Source organism: Cydia fagiglandana, chromosome 6 (genome assembly GCF_963556715.1).
Source record: "Cydia fagiglandana chromosome 6, ilCydFagi1.1, whole genome shotgun sequence".
Lineage (NCBI taxonomy): Eukaryota > Metazoa > Arthropoda > Insecta > Lepidoptera > Tortricidae > Cydia > Cydia fagiglandana.
The window spans coordinates 21,559,893-21,579,535 of NC_085937.1; the positions used below are offsets into that span (position 1 = coordinate 21,559,893).

The 19,643-nt window shown below is 39.8% G+C and overlaps 4 protein-coding genes across 4 annotated transcripts; 3 read left to right on the top strand and 1 right to left on the bottom strand.

Moving 5' to 3' along the window:
• The first annotated feature begins 242 nt into the window (after positions 1 to 242).
• LOC134665388 (cytochrome b5 domain-containing protein 1) lies at positions 243 to 8,137 on the top strand. Its single transcript, XM_063522319.1, has 6 exons — positions 243 to 365; positions 1,161 to 1,367; positions 2,195 to 2,335; positions 2,440 to 2,554; positions 4,879 to 5,124; positions 7,796 to 8,137. Exons 1-6 carry the CDS (start codon positions 327 to 329, stop codon positions 7,870 to 7,872), a joined length of 825 nt encoding a protein of 274 aa, XP_063378389.1. The 5' UTR covers positions 243 to 326; the 3' UTR covers positions 7,873 to 8,137.
• A 224-nt stretch (positions 8,138 to 8,361) lies between these two features.
• On the bottom strand, positions 8,362 to 17,909 carry LOC134665389 (RWD domain-containing protein 4). Its single transcript, XM_063522320.1, has 6 exons — positions 17,735 to 17,909; positions 17,299 to 17,432; positions 16,562 to 16,665; positions 16,096 to 16,279; positions 14,193 to 14,929; positions 8,362 to 8,433 (listed from the first exon to the last, which is right to left on the bottom strand). The coding sequence occupies exons 1-5, from the start codon at positions 17,778 to 17,780 to the stop codon at positions 14,759 to 14,761; spliced, it is 639 nt and encodes a 212-aa protein (XP_063378390.1). The 5' UTR covers positions 17,781 to 17,909; the 3' UTR covers positions 8,362 to 8,433; positions 14,193 to 14,758.
• Positions 8,482 to 14,140, top strand: LOC134665387 (uncharacterized). The gene has a single exon (XM_063522318.1). It carries the CDS (start codon positions 8,793 to 8,795, stop codon positions 13,971 to 13,973), a length of 5,181 nt encoding a protein of 1,726 aa, XP_063378388.1. The 5' UTR covers positions 8,482 to 8,792; the 3' UTR covers positions 13,974 to 14,140.
• A 557-nt stretch (positions 17,910 to 18,466) lies between the features above and the next one.
• On the top strand, positions 18,467 to 19,618 carry LOC134665391 (uncharacterized). Its single transcript, XM_063522322.1, has one exon. It carries the CDS (start codon positions 18,591 to 18,593, stop codon positions 19,584 to 19,586), a length of 996 nt encoding a protein of 331 aa, XP_063378392.1. The 5' UTR covers positions 18,467 to 18,590; the 3' UTR covers positions 19,587 to 19,618.
• The last annotated feature ends 25 nt before the right edge of the window (positions 19,619 to 19,643 follow it).

The window sequence follows — 19,643 nt, forward strand, 5'->3', positions numbered from 1 at the left end:
CAAAAAACTGTTTAAGGACTAGTATGTACCTATAAGTTAGGTACTATATGTTTTACTAAACAAATTAGTGCTGCACTCTGGCGGCAGAACCAAAAGGCAGAACATTGCAGTAATACTCCAAGTAAAAATAAAGTTGGCTCCGCTCATTCATTCTTCCGTGATTCGCAACAGCGACACTATTGAAAAATAAATCAGCGTCAATTAGACAGCTGCCATAAAGTGACATCAAAAAAATTACGACCTGGTTTCAAAATATAGTGAAATATGTGGTTTATCATGGAATATACCAGCACTATTTGAAATAAAAAAAATCTTACTTCACTACTATGATATACACGAAGCAACAATGGTACACACCCGCCGAGGTAGGTTGACGTCAGAGTTAACTACTTACTAATAAAGCAGATATATGTAGGTTGATCATACATAGTACAATATATAACTAACAAAATATACATATCGGAGAACCACACGATCATTAAAACGCCTCGGCGACAAATGGGAAGAAGAAATCCAAAAATATGAGTTAAGTATAAGTATAACCAATGAGGCTGATATTGAAGAATTAATAGTTATTTGTTTTACAAGGGGGCAAAGTTGTTGTTTAACCGCTCGTGCTAATATTGATAGCCGAGCAAGCGAAAGATCCCAAAATTGAACCACGAGCGTAGCGAGTGGTTCGGAAAATGGAATCTTGAGCGTTGCGAGGGTTTCAAAGCACGAGGGTTAAACAAAATTTGCCCCCAAGTTTGCACACAAAATTTTTCACCACACCAACCCGAAGCAAATATTAAATGTAAAATATCAAACAAAATCAAACCAAATCAAATCCAAATGAATGTTATTAAATATTTATCATCCAAAATCATCATTTAAAAGTCAATTCTACCAGCAAATATGAGAAAACAACTCAAAATTTGCATTTGATTACTTTGAATAATATATTTCTACTTTGCCTCACATGTGAATAAAATGCAACTTTGCTATCAGTTTTTGAAGTGCAAAGTAAACCTTTCCGAGCTGGTGTGGTGAAAAACATATTATTTATATTTCAGTTATCTAAATTATGGAAAGGTACTAAGAAGTCGTATAAAAAGAATAATTTACCTATTAAACGTGTATTACATCGATAGGTACCTTATACATACATGGTTTTGAAGGTGGTGATCCACAACTCCGCGCAGGACTGCTGGGTGACGCTGAACGGCAGAGTGCTGGACATGACGGGCTGGCTGGCCGACCAGTTCCGGCTCTGCGCCTGCCGCAAGAACTGCTCCTGCGTCATCAAGAACTGGTACTGCGCCGATGACTGCGTGGAGTACTGCCCCTGCTTCAAGCAGGGGTTCCCCTACTGCGACAAGAAGAGGGTATGTACTATAGTAGCTTAGTACCTATAGGTAGGTGTAGTTACAAGAACTGCTCGTGCATCATCATCATCAAGAACTGGTACTACACCGACGACTGCGTTAAAGACTGCCGTTACGATACATACGTCGTAGGCATCATATCGCAACTTCAAAAAACGTGTGCCCTTTGCATCATTTGACTGAACACGTTTTATGAAAACCTTCATAAGTTTTGGATAAAAATGCGTTCGTTCAGAAAATGAGAATTTGGCAAACTATACATGGAACAAATAATTTGCAACTGTACATTACAAGCGTTACCTGGACAAGTAACGCTTGTAATGTAGAGGGGTTGGCAAAGCCAACGTGTATTTCAATTTGCCACACACTTCATTTTTAGTTAGAGCTTCGAGCAACACCGGCTTCCGACACATAGAATATACAAACGGCAACACTCCTAACTCTCCCATGGCTGAGATGATGATGATGATGATCAACACTCCTAACTGTACATTGGTGGATTGTACCTCATGCCTTGTGTAGTAAGGACTACACAAGGCATGAGGTCCACGATGTAATACACATCAGATAACAGTGTGGGCGATCGATCGTACTAGCTGTGTATATATAGTAGGTGTTTATAGCGAATAAACCTACATATACAGTTCTCATCAATCGGGTCAATTATATAAAGCGCACCTTAAAACTCTCTTTTTTTCCAAGAATTAAACTATATAAACGTAGTTATTAACAGTATTACTTACAAAGCGTGAATGTGATGTGGGTTAGGGTAACTCTTGCACTGTTACGAATTACGATACTTACTAATTCCATTTACGTCTCCCCAGCTTGCGATGACCATTCTGGCGTACGCAGGCAAGGACATCTCGCACTGGTTCCGTGGCAACGAATGGGTGCAGTACACGCACCCGGTGACGGGCGCGGCGGCGGCGCGGCGGCCGCACGGCCTGGGCCCGCACGAGCCACAGGTTTATTTAAACTTTGGCATTATTGTGTTATACCTGCTGCTTTGTTATTCCCCGATACCGCGATCCTAACGTGCCAGTCAATTAGATCTATCTTGACGCCACAGGTGCCCTCCACCAAGTGGCGGCCATACACCAAGCCCTGGTGGCTGGACGATAGCCTGGTTGTGGGGAAGCTGACCGCTAAGAGCCGGCCTATTAGGATTACCAATACTCTTACTAGTGAGCGGTTTACTATACTTTGTAGTTAGTTCTAATTGCTCGACTGTATCACTAAACTATCTACAACATAACGACTAAATTGGTGTTGGTGGTGGCAGATGGTGGGGAAAAACTGTTTTTTTTTCCTATGACTTTGGTTGCCTTTCCTTTAAAGCGGAGATGAAAGGAATCAACAAATACCGTTGGTTGTAATCCACATCTCTCATCACCGCCGATGTAGGTTTCCTGCTAGCCGCTTATTAAAATGTATGTACCTAAGTACTAGGTAGGCAACCTTATTATTCACTAAGTGCAAGGAATACAACAAAACAGATGCAATCTATCTATATATATAATGCAAGTGTCCTGACTGACTGACTGACTGATTCATCAACGCAGAGCCGAAACTACAAAAGCCAGAAAGTTGAAATTTGCACATCAGATTGCATTTATAAAGTGTACAAGAGATAAGAAGCGATTTTGAGAAATTCAACCCCTAAGGGGGTTAAAAAGGGGATGAAAGTTAGTATGGGGTTAAAGTTTTCTTTTAAGCCAGGAATTTGAAACTTCGTAAAAAGATATATTATTAAAATACAAGAAAACTAATTTCAGCGTTTTGTAAAATTCATCCCCTAACAGGGTTAAAAAGGGGTTGAAAATTTTAATCCATTACAAATGCTTTGAAACTTCTTAGAAAGGCATAATAGCCGATAAGAAAAAAAAGTGATTGAACGTTTTTGGAAATTCAACCCCTAAGGGGGTTAAAAAGGGGATGAAAGTTCGTCTACGGGTGCAAATTTTATTTTAAGCTAGGATGAAAGTTCGTCTACGGGTGCAAATTTTATTTTAAGCTAGGAACTTGAAACTTTGTAAAAACGTATCAAATAAAAAAAAAAGAAAACTAATTTCAGCGTTTTAGAAAATTCATCCCCTAAAGTGGTGAAAAAGGGGTTGAAAGTTTGTATGGATATCAAAAAGTTTTTCGAGCGCGGGACTTGAATCTTTGTATTTGGGAATATTATTAGAACACAATAAAAGTAATTTCAGCGTTTTGTGAAATTCATCCCCTAACAGGGTTAAAAAGGGGATGAAAGTTTGTATGGGGCTAAAGTTTCCTTTTGAGCTAGGAATTTGAAACTTCGTTAAAAGATATATTATTAAAATACAAGAAAACTAATTTCAGCGTTTTTGAAAATTCATCCTCTAAGGTGGTGAAAAAGGGGTTGAAAGTTTGTATGGATATCAAACATTTTTTCGAGTGTGGGACTTGAATCTTTGTATTTAGGGATATTATTAGAAGACAGGAAAAGTAAATTCAGCGTTTTGTAAATTTCATCCCCTAACATGGTTAAAAAGGGGTTGAAATGAAAGTTTGAATCCATTACAAATGGTTTTGAAACTTCTTAGAAAGGCATAATAGCCGATTACAAAAAAAGTGATTGCAACGTTTTTGGAATTTCAACCCCTAAGGGGGCTAAAAAGGGAATGAAAGTTCGTTTGTGAGTGCAAATTTTATTTTAAGCAAGGAACTTGAAAATATTGTAAAAACGTTTTAAATTAAAATGCAAGAAAACTAATATCAGCGTTTTTGAAAATTCATCCCCTATGGTGGTGAAAACGGGGTTGAAAGTTTGTATGGATATCATACATTTTTTCGAGCGCGGGATTTGAATCTTTGTATTTGGGGATATTATTAGATGACAATAAAAGTGATTTCAGCGATTTGTAAAATTCATCCCCTAGCAGGGTTAAAATGGGGTTCAAAGTTTGAATCCATTACAAATGCTTTGAAACTTCTTAGAAAGACATATTAGCCGATTACAAAAAAAGTATTTGCAACATTTTTGGAAATTCAAGCCCTAAGGGGGTTAAAAGGGGGATGAAAGTTCGTCTTGGGGTGTAAATTTAATTTTAAGCTAGGAAGTTGAACTTTTTGCAAAAAAAAGGTATTAAATTAAAAAAACATGAAAACTAATTCAAGCATTTTTGAAAATCATCCCCCAAGGTGGTGAGAAAGGGGTTGAAAGTTTGTATGGAGATCAGATATTTTGTAAGTGCCGAACTTGAATATTTGTATAAGGGCATAGGTACCTATTATGAGAACTAAAGATGTAAAATGTTGAAGATAAGATTCCACGCGGACGAAGTCGCGGGCAACAGCTAGTGTTACTATAAATTTTGTCGATTGGTCATCTACATATAGACACTCGTAATGATTGGTTGAGACGGTGTGGAGTAGGTAAATAAGAAGTATCTTCAGCTGGGCTGCCCTGAGTTGACGTGAGATTTTTGTAGCTTTCTTGAATAAGTACAGTTGACGCTTTGTCTATTCGTCTTCCGTCAAGGTTCGACGGTGACCCTGGAGGTGTGCTCAGAGGAGACCATCTACGAGATCATGCAGCGCTACCGGCGCCACAACACGCACCTGGCCTCCTACTCGTGGCGCCACCGCGGCCGGCGGCTCTGCCTCCACCTCACGCTGGCCGAGAACGGGATCCCGGACGAGAGGGAGCGGTTCTCGCAGGTGCTGCTGCCGGACAATATCCACGTGCCGGCCATTTTGATTTACTACAATGACGACTTGACTGAAGGTGAGTTTGGTTTAACTCTATTCGTTTCACCGAACAGTGCAGTAGGAGTCAGTGGCGGATTTCCCATAAGGCACAGTAGGCCCGGGCCTAGGGCGGCGAGATATTAGGGGCGGCAAATTGTGACAAAAAATTCGCTAATGATAACAAAAAATAACTCAAAATTAGGCCAGGCAACGATTTCTCAAAAAAAGGTACCTATAGAGAAAAAATTGAAACACTATTTTTGACTTTGTACCTAACTTTATTTGGATTATCTAGGAGGTGAACATATCAAAAGTCCCCGGCCGTAGCCCTTGAGCCGGGGAAGAGAGAGGGTTGAAAGTCACATTTTTCAGTTTTTCGCTTATATCTCAGAAACTATGCGTTCTAACGACATGATCGATCATTATACAAAATAAAAGTTGGTTAAATTTGCTACAAGCTACAATTTTTACGATATCTGGAGGGCTCTCCACACTTGTGTGCGAATTGCGGCACGAAGCCGCGAACGCGAGTGTGGCGTCGATTTCGCATATTGTTGACGCCTTCGCGCCTTGTTCCTCGTTTATAGGGTTCCGTACCTCAAAAGGAAAAAACGGAACCCTTATACTCGTGCATCTGGCTGTCCGTAGTGTCCGTCTGTCACAGCCTATTTTCTCCGAAACTGCTGGACCAATTAAGTTGAAATTTGGCACACATATGTAAGTTTGTGACCCAAAGATGGACGTGTAACGTAAATAAATGAATTTCAAATATGAAGGCCATTTTTGGGGGGTAAATGAGAAAATTTTAAAATAAAGTTTTTTAAACTACATCGTGTTACAAATCAAATCAAAGAGCTCATTGTAAGAATCTCAAATATTTTATTTATAATTTTAGGATAAATAGTTTAGCAGTTATTCAAGAAAATAAGCAAGAAAATGTTTTTCTTATGTTTTTTATTTTTTGAATGTTTTTGTAGGTACCTACATAAAAAGTTGAATGTTATTTGTCAAACTGTCACTTAAAATGAATAAGTACATATTTGCTTATTTTTTTCGTAAAACCTATGTTCCTATGATCATGTCACAAGGACGTATAGTTTCTGAGATATAATAAGCGAAAAACCGAAAAATTTAATCTTCAAACCAAACCCCCTACTTTTGATATGTTCACCTCCTAACGAGTCCAAAAAAGTTACTAAGTAAAAAATGTGTCCCAAGCATTTCCCTCTAAAATATATATTTTCGTTGCCTGATCTAAATGTAGTCAATATGATGGGTGCTGATGCTGAGAAAAGGGCGGCTACAAGGCTTGGGGCCTAGGGCGGCAAAGACTGCAAATCCGCCACTGGTAGGAGTATGGTCTAATAGTGCTACCCATGACGTGCACTATACGCAGAAACATTAGAGAAGAACGGAATCCCGGACGAAAGGGAGCGTTTTAGGCGACTTTTTCCCATTCTGATTGTGTTGTATTTAATGTAGGATGTAAAGGTTATTGTACAGTGTACAGAACCTTTTTTGTGGACAATTTTATGTTTAATATTTATGTAGAATATTATTTTGCAAAGGGCCACCGTTTACGAGTTATTTACGAAAAACTAATGAAAAGTGACCAGTGAACTGATTGTAATTAACTTTCTTCCATTAATATCGCTTTAAATATTGATCCTAGAGAAAAGTGTTCCAGATGTTTTTTGGAGAAAATTTTATGTAGGTAGATAATTTATTTTTAAAAACCTATTTTGTTATGGGACACAGTTTACGAGTTATTTACAAATAACTAAAAAGGAACTTTAAAATTATTTATAATTAACTTACCCGCTGCTTTGTCTTTTTAAATATTGATCCTAGCGAAAAGTGTTCTACAGGTTTTTTGTAGGAAATTTTATGTTTATTATTTAGGTATAAGATTTTTTTTGCTATGAGTCATATTTTTCAAATTATTAACGAATAAATAAAAACAAGGAAACTTAGAATTCATTATACTAGAACTTTCCCTCTTTATTATCTTTTTAAATATTGATCCCTGCGAAAAGTGTACTGAATCTGTTTTGTTCAAAATTTTGTGTAAATTATTATCGTTGAACAACATTTTTTGATATTGGCCACCGTTTATGAGTTATTTACGAAAAACTAAAAAAAGGGACCTTAGAAGTGATTATAATTAAATTTCCCGCGTTAATATCTCTTTGAATATTGATCCTAGCCAAAAATTGTACTGAATCTTTCTTGTAAGCAATTTTATGCAGATTACTTATGTAATAGAACATTTTTTGCTATGCGCCTCCGTTTAAGAGTTATTTATGAAAAACTAAAAAAAGGGACCTTTAATGTCAAATATCTCACTTCCGGTCATGATTTCGATCGAGCAACCGGCAAATTCGGATTCAGCGGGGTCTAATTAGGTTAAAAAACCCGGTTGCCAAAAAGTAATATGATTTGCCAGTCGAATCAAGAAGGAGAGCGATTTTGAATTTTTATGTCTAGTCTATTGGGGCCTAGGGCGGCAAAGACTGCAAATCCGCCACTGGTAGGAGTATGGTCTAATAGTGCTACCCATGACGTGCACTATACGCAGAAACATTAGAGAAGAACGGAATCCCGGACGAAAGGGAGCGTTTTAGGCGACTTTTTCCCATTCTGATTGTGTTGTATTTAATGTAGGATGTAAAGGTTATTGTACAATTGTAATTTGTGGTGATCCGCAGAGCCGCCGGTAGACGACTGCTTCTGCCGCGACACGGAGTGCATCAAGGACAAGCCTGAAACCTCCATCCCGTTTTAACAGGGACCTCAAACACGACGGGCCACATAGCGAGCACGATAGGCTTTGTTTATAACGATTTTGTTGTTTTTACGTAACGATTACACATTATGCAAAATGTTTTGTTACTTGTTAGGGTTCCGTACCCAAAGGGTAAAACGGGCCCTATTACTAAGACTCCCCTGTCCGTCCGTCCGTCTGTCAACAGGCTGTATCTCACGAACCGTGATAGCTAGACAGTTGAAATTTTCACAGATGATGTATTTCTGTTGCCGCTATACCACCAAATATTAAAAAGTACGGAACCCTCGGTGGGCGAGTCCGACTCACATTTGCCCGGTTTTTTATAAACTTCTTTTACGAAATATTTACTTATAATATGTTATTTTACCTATAACTATATACTTCCAATTCCCTTACTCCCCTAAACACGTACATATCTATTTAAAGCTTTCGGCCAACAGGACTAAGGTATATCTATTTGTTAATCGTATCTAAAAATAGAACAGGTTTCTAATAATATTATTATATTTCATTTACAATATGCATTATTAATTACATCAAGTAACTTTAGTAAAGGAGCTTGTTAACGCGCACACAAATACCTATCATCATACCTAGTGACAGCATTATACATGCATTTTTATTTAGTCGCATTACAAATATCATAGCAAGAGGACGTGTTTTAATTTCCCACTCAATAATGAACCTTACTGCATTCAACATATGGTCCAAACGATCCGGATAAGGAAAAAGTGCATCGAGCGCCCGCCATCGGACACCTGGTCGCGAGAACAAAAGAATGTGATAAACAAGGCGATAGAAACAAGTTAAAACGATACGACTTCAATGCAATTTAGTTTCAACTTAAATAATTTACTTCAAAACATTGTGTTTACTTGTGTTTTTACGTGAATAAGTGAAGATTAAAGTTACGAAAAATGGCTACGGCGGATCAATTGATGACTGTTTTGCAAGATACGGCAAGTTTACTTCAGAAAACACAAGTGAATTTAAAGAAATGCCCTAAGGCACGATTAACAAGAGGTTATGTTGAGGCGAGATTAAGTTGCTTACAACAGTACTGGGCGACGTTCAAACAAACACATCAAGAACTTATAAAGGTTATGCCACGCGAACAACGAGCTGTTACGCAATATTTTATTAACGAAGAATACTTTATTTACGAAGATTTATACCTGAACATTGAAGGCGATCTTAAGGACTTATTGAACAGCAACACAAAACAAATCAACCCCAATATAAGTAACTCGGATAACCAAGTGGGAAAATTACCTCGAATTCAACTTCCAAGTTTTACCGGTGGTTATGAACAATGGCCCACTTTTAAAGATTTGTTTTTGTCTATTGTGCATAACAATGCGTCGCTTAGTAATGTACAAAAATTGCATTATTTGAAGACCAGTGTATCCGGCGAGGCAGAGGCGATTTTAAAGCACGTCCAAATTACCGAAAGTAATTATACACAAGCGTGGGACATTCTTCAAAAGCGGTATGGAAACAAAAAGTTAATAGTGAATTCTGTATTGAAACGGTTATTTATGCAAAAGAAATTAAATACTCAGTCGGCCACTCAACTGAAATCATTATTGGATACTACAACTGAATGCTTAAATAGTTTACAAAATTTGGACATGGCCACCGATTCCTGGGATCCTATAATCATTTTTCTGGTAGTGCAGAAATTGGACCCGGAGTCACATAAGGATTGGGAGGAGTATGCTCACAAGGACGATTCTGAGGAATTACCCAAGTGGACAGACTTCGTCAAATTTCTGGAAGCTAAATTCCGAACGCTCGAGCTCATCACCGCTGCTTCATCAACTCCGCGCGAAAGAACAGTAAACAAAGAACGCACGTTCCACGCTACAGAATCACACACAGAGAAGAGTTGTGTCATGTGTAAAGGTAATCACACACTCGCTCATTGCAAAGACTTTACAAAAATGCTACCCACTGAGAGATGTGAATATACAAAAAACAATAGGCTGTGTTATAATTGTCTAGCACCAGGACATGCGGTTTTCAAGTGTCGACTGCCCATGTCATGTCGTATATGTCGCAAGCGCCATCATTCACTCGTCCATGTCTCCAAGAGTCCGGAAACAGCAGAACAAGATAGCAAGACTCAACCGACGCTCTCCAAGGTCAACGAGACTGAACCAGAAATTCAAGCTACCGTGGCAATTGCATCTCATCACACAGCTAGACATAGTGATGGCTTATTAGCAACCGCAATCGTAAACGTAAAGAGTGAGCAAGGTCACACCATTGCACTGAGAGCTCTTATCGACCCGTGCTCACAGGCATCTTTCATCAGTGAGAAAGCGGCTCAATTACTCAAACTTAAAAGAGAGTCAACAAGAGCAAGCATAACTGGATTGGGGCCTATAAAGGCGAACGCAAATCAAGTGGTTCAATTACAGGTCTCGTCGCAATATCAAACGTCGTATTCCATACAGCTTCGAGCCTATGTGATTTCTAAGCAATTGACCACTCAAATGCCCATGAAAACTATGAATACAAGCAACTGGTCTCACATACAAAATCTACACCTGGCTGACCCAAGTTATAATACACCAGGTCCAGTAGATCTTCTCCTTGGAGTGAAAGTATATGCACAGATTATCCAAGAAAATACACCAATAATCAAGGGTCCACCGGGTACACCATGTGCTCAGAAAACATACTTTGGCTGGATCTTGTTTGGAGATAATGGAGACACGGATACAAGTACACAAGAAAAATCTTTCATTACGATGCATCATCAAGTCGATGTTGATGATTTACTGAAGACTATATGGGAAGTAGAACCAGATACAAAGAGAACATTAACTGAAGAAGAACAAACATGTGAAAGAATCTACGAAAGTACCTACAAAAGAAATGAAGAAGGAAGATACATCGTCAAATTACCTTTAAAGACAGAAGTACCACGAGCATGTGAAGGAAATACACGAGAAATAGCACAGAACAGATTAATACAACTAGAGAGAAGATTTCTAAAAATGCCAAAGCTCAAAGAAGAATATGTAAAGGTGATTGACGATTACATCGAACAGAAGCACATGGAAAAGGTACCAACCGAAGAAATACATACAAAGAAGAGTGTATACTTAGCCCACCATGCAATTATTCGAGAAGAGAAGGAAACTACAAAAACGCGCGTCGTTTATGACGCGTCGTGTAAGGGTACCAATGGTTTCTCATTAAACGACGACCTTCTGGTTGGGCCAGTTCTGCAAGAAGATTTGCGAAGTTTGATAATGAGATGGCGAATGCACGCTATATGCTTCGTCTCAGACATTCACAAGATGTATCGGATGGTGCTGACAACCAAAGAAGATTCCGACTATCAAAGAATTTTATGGAGAAGTAGCAGCGACAAGGAAATAGAAGATTACCGTCTCCTTACAGTAACTTTTGGAACAGCTTCAGCTCCATATCTGGCAGTTAAAACGTTGCGACAGCTGGCTATAGATGAAGGAGACGAGTTTCCTGTTGCAGCAAAGATGATCACAGAAGACTTCTACGTCGACGACCTCATGTCGGGATGTGACACCACCGAACAAGCCATAGAAGCCAGCAACCAATTGCAAGAAGTTATGCGAAAGGGTGGCTTTCAGCTAAAAAAATGGTCATCCAATAGTGTTGAATTTATGCGAAGTTTGAAGCCCGAAGATAGATCAGCTAACGCGCATCTTGATTTAAACATGGACGGCACGATTAAGGCACTTGGTGTTCAATGGAACATGGGAACAGACCAATTCGAGTACAACCTTAACCTTCCAGAAGTAAACAATCACATCAGCAAACGAACAATTTTGTCGGATATCCAGAAACTGTTTGACCCTCTGGGCTGGATCTCACCGTGTGTCCTGATGGCTAAAATACTGATACAGAAGTTGTGGCTAGCAAAGGTGAATTGGGACGAGGCACTTAGTCAACCCTTAAAAGATGAATGGCTTCAATTAAGAGCAGACTTGAGACATGTCAATGAGATCCGTATTGATAGATGGCTTGACACTTTGAGCACTGGAGGAGCAAATATTCAGATTCACGGGTTCAGTGATGCCTCTAACTCCGCATACGGGGCAGCCGTTTACATTAGAGTAGAAAGGGCGGATGGTACAGTTAGAACAAGGTTGATTGCTTCGAGAACAAGAGTCTCTCCCGTGAAGACTGTTTCATTGCCCAGATTGGAACTGTGTGGAGCTGTTGTGTTGGCAAAATTGTTAAGACAAGTCAGCCGTGCTATGAGAATACCAGCTTCACAAATATTCGCATGGACAGACTCTTCAATTGTAATTTCATGGATTTTCGGCGAACCACAAAGATGGAAAACGTTTGTGGCAAACAGAGTTGTGGAAATAACAAACAATGTTAGTCAAAACCAATGGCATCATGTCACTTCAGAGGATAACCCCGCCGACATCGCTTCCAGAGGAATGTACTTGTCCGACTTGAAGGCTTCTAAGCTTTGGTGGGAAGGGCCAGAATGGCTATCTAGAAAGGAAATAGAATACAGAAGACCAAATGTCATTTCCACTGACATAGAAAGGAAGAATGTGATACAAACAAATTTAAACGTGCATGCAAGCGAGAAGAAGAGTAATTTGACAGACCAATTTAAAGAATTTGATAATTTACAAGAATTAATAAAAACAATCACATATTGCCGCAAATTTCTGAACATGAAAAAACTGAGCATAGACAATTTAAATCTAACTACTCACGACTTAGAACAAACGCTGCAAATATGTGTAAGACTTGTACAAAAAGAAGAATTTGGAGAAGATATAGATAGATTAACGACAAACAAACAAGTACACAAACGGAGCTCTATAAAATCTTTAAATCCCTATTTGGAAGAAGGTCTACTGAGAGTGGGAGGAAGGCTTAGACTTGCAAACATAAACAACGAAGAAAAGCATCCCTTAATATTGGGTAACAGAAATAACTTAACTCCTCTCATAATAGCCGACGCACACTTGAAGACCTTGCACGGTGGAATAACACTCACAATGAGTTATTTACGTTCTAAATTTTGGATTATAAAGGCAAAGAATATGGTAAGGGCTCACGTCAATAAATGCCTTGTATGCGTCAGACAAAACGCTGCTCCTAAACCACAGTTGATGGGAGACCTGCCAAGAGAACGAGTTACGCCTGCTAGACCGTTTTTACATAGTGGCGTCGACTTTGCAGGACCTTTCACTACCCTAATGTCTAAGGGTAGAGGAGCAAAGACCACTAAGACGTATGTAGCTATATTTATATGCTTATCAGTCAAATGCATACATCTAGAACTCGTCAGTGACCTGACTTCTGAATCTTTTATAGCTGCCTTCAAGAGATTTGTGGCCAGGAGAGGGAGATGCAACCATTTGTGGAGCGACCAAGGACGAAACTTTGTTGGCGCCAATAAGGAATTGATTAATGCATGGAAAGAGGCACAACTAGATTTCGCTGGTGAAATTTCCGATTCCTTGGCTAGAGATGGTACGCAATGGCATTTCATCCCCGCCTATAGTCCGAATTTTGGTGGTTTGTGGGAGGCTGGTGTAAAATCCCTGAAACATCACCTAAAAAGAATCATCACCTCTCACCTTACCTTCGAGGAATTTAACACGATCCTTTGCGAAATTGAGGCATGCTTAAATTCAAGGCCGTTATGTCCAATTGATAACGACGATACAGACAGCATAGAACCCCTTACACCAGGGCACTTTCTGATCGGCGAAGCACCCATAAACGTCCCATCACCCGACTTGAAAGATGTTAGAATGAGCTCACTATCACGATGGCAGCATACACAGAAATTGGTTAGAGACCTTTGGTGTAGATGGCAGCAAGAGTACCTGTCACGTTTGCAACAGCGACCAAAGTGGTTGAAAAGAGTAGAAGAGTTCAAAGAGGGACAGATTGTTCTCATTAAAACCGACAATCTTCCACCTGGAAAATGGGCTCTCGGCCGAATAGTCGCTAAACATCCAGGTCCAGATCATATTACGCGAGTGTATAGTGTTAAAAGTGGTGATAGTGTGGTGAAAAGACCTGTTACAAAACTATGCTTATTGCCAATAGAGATTAATGATTAATGTACCTATCAATCTATTTTGCATGTTTTTAATTTCTTAAATTGTATAATTGTTTTTTAAAGGACTTAGTAGTCCTTTGGCCGGCGGTATGTTAACGCGCACACAAATACCTATCATCATACCTAGTGACAGCATTATACATGCATTTTTATTTAGTCGCATTACAAATATCATAGCAAGAGGACGTGTTTTAATTTCCCACTCAATAATGAACCTTACTGCATTCATACAAAATATACAAAAAATCCAGTAGAAAATACTAGAAAAGCTGTTTCAACATTAGACAACGTACATACGATTAGGCAGTTCCCAAGCAATTTTTTAAATACGAATACTTGTAGAGTAAATAGATACAGATCAGATCCACATTTACCTAATATGTTAACAAACATTTACTACCACCTACAGCTCATTTGACTTAGCTCTCGGGATGGAGAAGTTGACTTTTATCGTAAACATAATTATGAAGTCGTTTCACAATATTCAGTTATGAACGTTTATTTTAGAAGAAGGATCTTCTTACAGGCTACTTTTCACGAAGAGTCAAATGAAGACAGAGAGCATGTCAAACGAAGACATCCTAATAGCGCAGTGTAACTTGTTTACAAATGGAAATTATTAAATCTGAAAATACCAGATGATATATTTTATATTACCGATACCGGCCATATGTGGGAACTTTAATCAAACGCATCGCTAAGCTCACATCATAACATAATAATCCTAAGAGGTGTTCGGGGACGCCCCCTAGGTCCGCTAGCGTCTCGCGGCGGGTCCCGGGCGGGTCACGCGGTGGGCGTGTGCGCGTGCGGGACCTGCGAGAGGTGTTTGACGATGTCGACCCAGTCCCAGCCGCGCGGCCGCTCGCCCGCGCGGCCCATCTCGGCGCGGTCCCACGCGCGCCGCTTCTGCGCCTTCGTCAGCTGCTCCTTCTTCTCCACCTGCCTCGACTCCGACTGTGGGGAGACGCGCGCCCGTTACTTATGAGGTACCTCGAGGAGGAGGTTCGGCTCCTACCCTGTTCCTTAATTAAAATGATTTTTGCAATTGGGACATTTCGGGACGATACGCGCCGGTGGCCTAGCGGTGCGAGCGTGCGACTTGCGATCTGGAGGTCGCGGGTTCGTAGTCCGGCTCGTACCGATGAGTTTTTCGGAACTTATGTACGAAATATCATTTGATATTTACCGGTCGCTTTTCGGTGAAGGAAAACATCGTGAGGAAACCGGACTAATCCCGATAAGACCTAGTTTACCCTCCGGGTTGGAAGGTCGGATGGCAGTCGCTTTCGTAAAAACTAGTGCTTACGTCAAATCATGGGATTAGTTGTCGAGCGGACCCCGGGCTCTCATGAGCCGTGGCGATATGCCGGGATAACGCGAGGAAGAAGAAGAAGGACATTTCAGGACGAATACTGTTATACATACGCACTGCACTAAGGTGCACGTCTAGGGCATGCTCCCGGGAATTCCCGGTTCTCTAATTCCCGGGAATTCCAGGGAATTTTATGGTATCAAAAGAACCGGTACTGAAGACCCGGTACCGGTACTTCCCGGTTCTCATCATATGACTATTTATTCCCATTTCAATAGTAGTAATGTATTAGTACTTTAGCTCGGGACATTATATAACATTTAATAATGGTGCTATGAAACGGGGGACCCAAATAACCCGATAAATTAACCTAGTAAAGTAGGCATTCGTGAAGGCAGGCCGTGCCGTCATATAGTGTTGAGTGCATCGACTACGCTACGGCCGTGGGGCTCGGCCCAGGCGGAGCCTATGTGTGCCGGTTAATTTTGTAAAATAGGTTGGAACGCCAATTAAGTGTTTGTTTATAATAAAATAAATCATTTATTAATTCTTATGCAATTATTTATATGAAAATAAGTCATTCATAAAGATTGTACGCTAACAGAAACAATTTCTTAAAAGTAATCAAAAGATGCCTTGAGAACCGGGAAGAACCGGGAATCCCGGTTCCGGCCATGCCCAGAACCGGGAAATGAAATTCTTGGTACCGGGACCGGTACTGCATGCCCTAGAGACGGGTATATTTACCTAAAATATTTAAAACTCAGCTCCTGTTTTGTCTTAACAAACAAATAATCAGGGCTCTCACCTCCTGGTCCTCAATAACTATCTTCTCGACCCTCGCCACTATCGCCTCCTCTGACTGCTCGGACAGGATCTCCGCCGCCCGCTCCTTCAGACACTCGAACAAGGTATACGTCATGGCGCAGCCCAGCCATTGCTCTGCTTCCTCGTTTACTATTGACAGGATTTTGTCCTTCACTGCTGGTAATCTACAATGAAATTTATATATATTATAATATATATATAATATAACATTATCTTCAGTATAAAATAGGCAAAACACTTTATTTCATTGTGCTTTAAAGGTATAGTACTAAGCAGCGGAGATAACTGACCCCCCCCTGCAAACAAGTTTCCATGCAGTTGGGGGGGTCAGTTATCTCCGCTGCTTACTGTACTTTGACAACCTTTATATTTAAATGACTTAAATTAATGTAATGTAGTTATAAATATAATTACAGTTAAATTATTGAGATAACAAATATACTTACAAGTGTTGATTATAAAAGATTTCTAGATTAAAGTTAGGCTTCTCTGTGGGGTATGTGTCCCCCCAGGATATTTCTAATATAAATGACTTCTCACCATCAATGTACTGGAAATTAAAGATAGAAAAATAAGAAACATTCGCTAACTAACAAACAACAACACAGAACACTAATGAGAAGGGAAATAGAAACAGAGCAAAATCAAATAAAATTTAAAACAATCACTAGACTTAATATAAATTGACTGCATTATAGTCAACACATTTGCAGGTCCACAAACCATAAAGCTCTGGCAGCATCTGTCCCAGCTCTAAGAAAAGGTTCAGATTTCAAATTACTAATACTCATAATTTGTTAACACATTCACTGCCCCCAACGCACATGTGCATTCACCATCATACAAGTTTGTTCCTAGGCCACGCCCCCTGGCAGCGAATGCGTTAAACCTTTGTATTCAGGGAATCATACCAAATGCATGTATTGATACCATGTATACCCTTATCTGAGATGATTTAAATGGAAAGTACTTAACCGAAAAGTCCTACAACTTGATTTTCCAACCTGCTATACTATAACACTACCGGCTACTATACTATATCTTGGTTACTGTTGCTGTAGTAGAAAGTGCTTCTAGTTCTGTAGGAGTCAAGAATACCCTATTTTTGTAGTTACCACAATGCACCTTAGTTTTCTTTGATACTATTAGGAGTATTAGGCTATGGCGATCCTGTAAAGTTTACCTTATACTGATATGTTTTAGGATTGACTTGCTTAAAGTTCTCGTCGCCGTCGTATATAGACTTCAACACTTCGACCTCCTCGGCTTGCTGCTCCGCATCGTCAGACATTCTGACCGGACTCAACAAACTGCAATCTATTTATAAAATCTTAAAATATGACCAGTAAACAAGTCATAAAACATTAAATTAAGCTTTACAATAAAAATTGCATGTCCAAGAGTGTTTTACGATATTACTAAGTAGATTATGTTTATTTATAACCTATAAATAAGACTAATGAACTAAAAAGGCCTGCTTCTTAAAAATAATGGTTGGCATTTGTAATACCGCTTGAAGAGATTTTAACAGGGAACAAGTATTATGATATTAAATACTACTTTGCCAACAATTATACAAATAAAACGAAAAATGAAACAGACTACATCGTATTACTTACATTTAGGTTTATATGATGTAGCTCCCAAGAACAATAAACCAAGCATTTAAATACAATTAAATTTAACAAAATTCACTGCCATTTCCTAAAAACAAGCAGTAATAAACGTATTAATTTCTAAATTCAGGTTTTGTCTTGGTTTCTACTCTGAACACGAAATGTCAATTTGACAAACAGCTGGCCACCAGGTCAATGACATGTCAATCACCAAACCAAACCGTCTCACAGACCAAATTACACAAATGAACTACAATATGAAACAAACGACGTTAGTTTATTTTATTTAGAAAGCATGAGACGATATTTATATCTAAGTGCAAATTATCCTAGTCCACTAAACAGAAAAAGCTTTGCATTTTGCGATATTTTAGTATCCATTGGACCATTTGGGCGCATAGCCTATTTTTTTTATTAGTACAGTGTTATTAAAAATCAATGGTATTTTCCATGTTTTGTCCCATTATCCATTCACGAATATTATAACAGTTATAATATTGTACCAGTAAATATACCTATTATTTGTACAAAGAAATGCGTTTAAAATTGAGTTTGCTTAGGATTCACTTCAGGCGATATTTGTATATTATTCTCTAAAAGTATGCATAGTATGGCAATACTTTTTTGACTGCTGACATTCACGATTCATTCAATTCAAATCGCTGCAGATAGCAAAATACGTTATTTATTTGAAACTAATTTCACTGCCGAGTTTCCCAAAAATCTCACGAAATAATATTTTGTCAATTATTATTAATTATTTACGGTTACTGAATGTTCATGTAGTGTTAACTTATAAAATGCTCGCGTGACAAAACACATCTTGAAAGCTTCTCACTGTGCTTGCATTGTTACAAAGATGGAGAACAAGAAACCCGCTGGTGATAATTTCAAAGTGCCAACGTTGCCCGTAGGCCGCCCCCTGCAGTCGAGCACCAAAGCGAACATCCCAGACACGAAGGAATCCACTTCAGCGGGCCTGAAGAGTGCGCACGAGAAGAAAAGTTCCTGGGCGCTGACAGACTTCGACCTCGGGCGGGCACTGGGCAAAGGTAAATTTGGAAATGTATATTTGGCGCGCGAGAAAGAGTCCCGATACGTGGTGGCGCTGAAAGTGCTGTTCAAGAGCCAAATCCTGGACGCGGACATCGAGCACCAGGTGCGGCGCGAGGTGGAGATCCAGTGCCGGCTGCGGCACCCCAACATCCTGCGCATGTACGGCTACTTCCACGACGAGAAGCGCATCTACCTCATCCTGGAGTACGCCAAGCACGGCGCGCTCTACGTGCTGCTCAAGCAGCGCGGCCGCTTCGACGAGAGGACTGCCGCCATCTACATCCGCGACCTCACCAAGGCTCTCATCTACTGCCACGCCAAGAAAGTGATTCACCGCGACATCAAACCTGAGAATATACTTATAGGACACAATGGAGAGCTGAAAATAGCTGACTTTGGATGGTCCGTGCACTCCCCGTCCTCTAGAAGAATGACGCTCTGTGGAACCTTGGACTACTTATCACCGGAGATGATTGAGGGGAAGCCCCACAGCTACGCTGTTGACATTTGGAGCCTCGGTGTGTTATGCTATGAGTTACTTGTAGGATTACCTCCATTTGACGCCAAGCACTCAAATCAGACTTATTTGAAAATTAGGTATGTAATAATTAAGTATCCGGAGTATGTGTCTGAAAAGGCAAAGGATCTCATGGGCAAGCTGCTGGTGGTGAACCCGGAGAACCGCCTGCCCCTCGCCAGTGTGCTGCAGCATCCCTGGATTGTAGAGAATGCCCCGCCAGGGGCGCTGCCACCTGCCTTCAACCCTGACCCTAATGTGAAAGTAGAGAATAAACAATAATTACCTACGCTGCAGGCTAATGTTAATTATTAGTGGTTGTTTAAATTATGACAATAG

Bases quoted from the DNA above. Each gene is read 5' to 3' on its own strand.
- LOC134665389 (XM_063522320.1), bottom strand. From the start codon at position 17,780: ATGCTTGGTTTATTGTTCTTGGGAGCTACATCATATAAACCTAAAT. The intron at 16,666-17,298 runs GTAAACTTTACA...TTTAATTTCCAG, and splicing joins CTAAAACATATCAGTATAAG to TACATTGATGGTGAGAAGTC. The intron at 14,930-16,095 runs GTGAGAGCCCTG...GTCTCCCCACAG, and splicing joins TAGTTATTGAGGACCAGGAG to TCGGAGTCGAGGCAGGTGGA.
- LOC134665388 (XM_063522319.1), top strand. From the start codon at position 327: ATGATATACACGAAGCAACAATGGTACACACCCGCCGAG. The intron at 366-1,160 runs GTAGGTTGACGT...ATGGTTTTGAAG, and splicing joins AATGGTACACACCCGCCGAG to GTGGTGATCCACAACTCCGC. The intron at 2,336-2,439 runs GTTTATTTAAAC...TTGACGCCACAG, and splicing joins TGGGCCCGCACGAGCCACAG to GTGCCCTCCACCAAGTGGCG.
- LOC134665387 (XM_063522318.1), top strand. From the start codon at position 8,793: ATGGCTACGGCGGATCAATTGATGACTGTTTTGCAAGATACGGCAAGT.
- LOC134665391 (XM_063522322.1), top strand. From the start codon at position 18,591: ATGGAGAACAAGAAACCCGCTGGTGATAATTTCAAAGTGCCAACGTTG.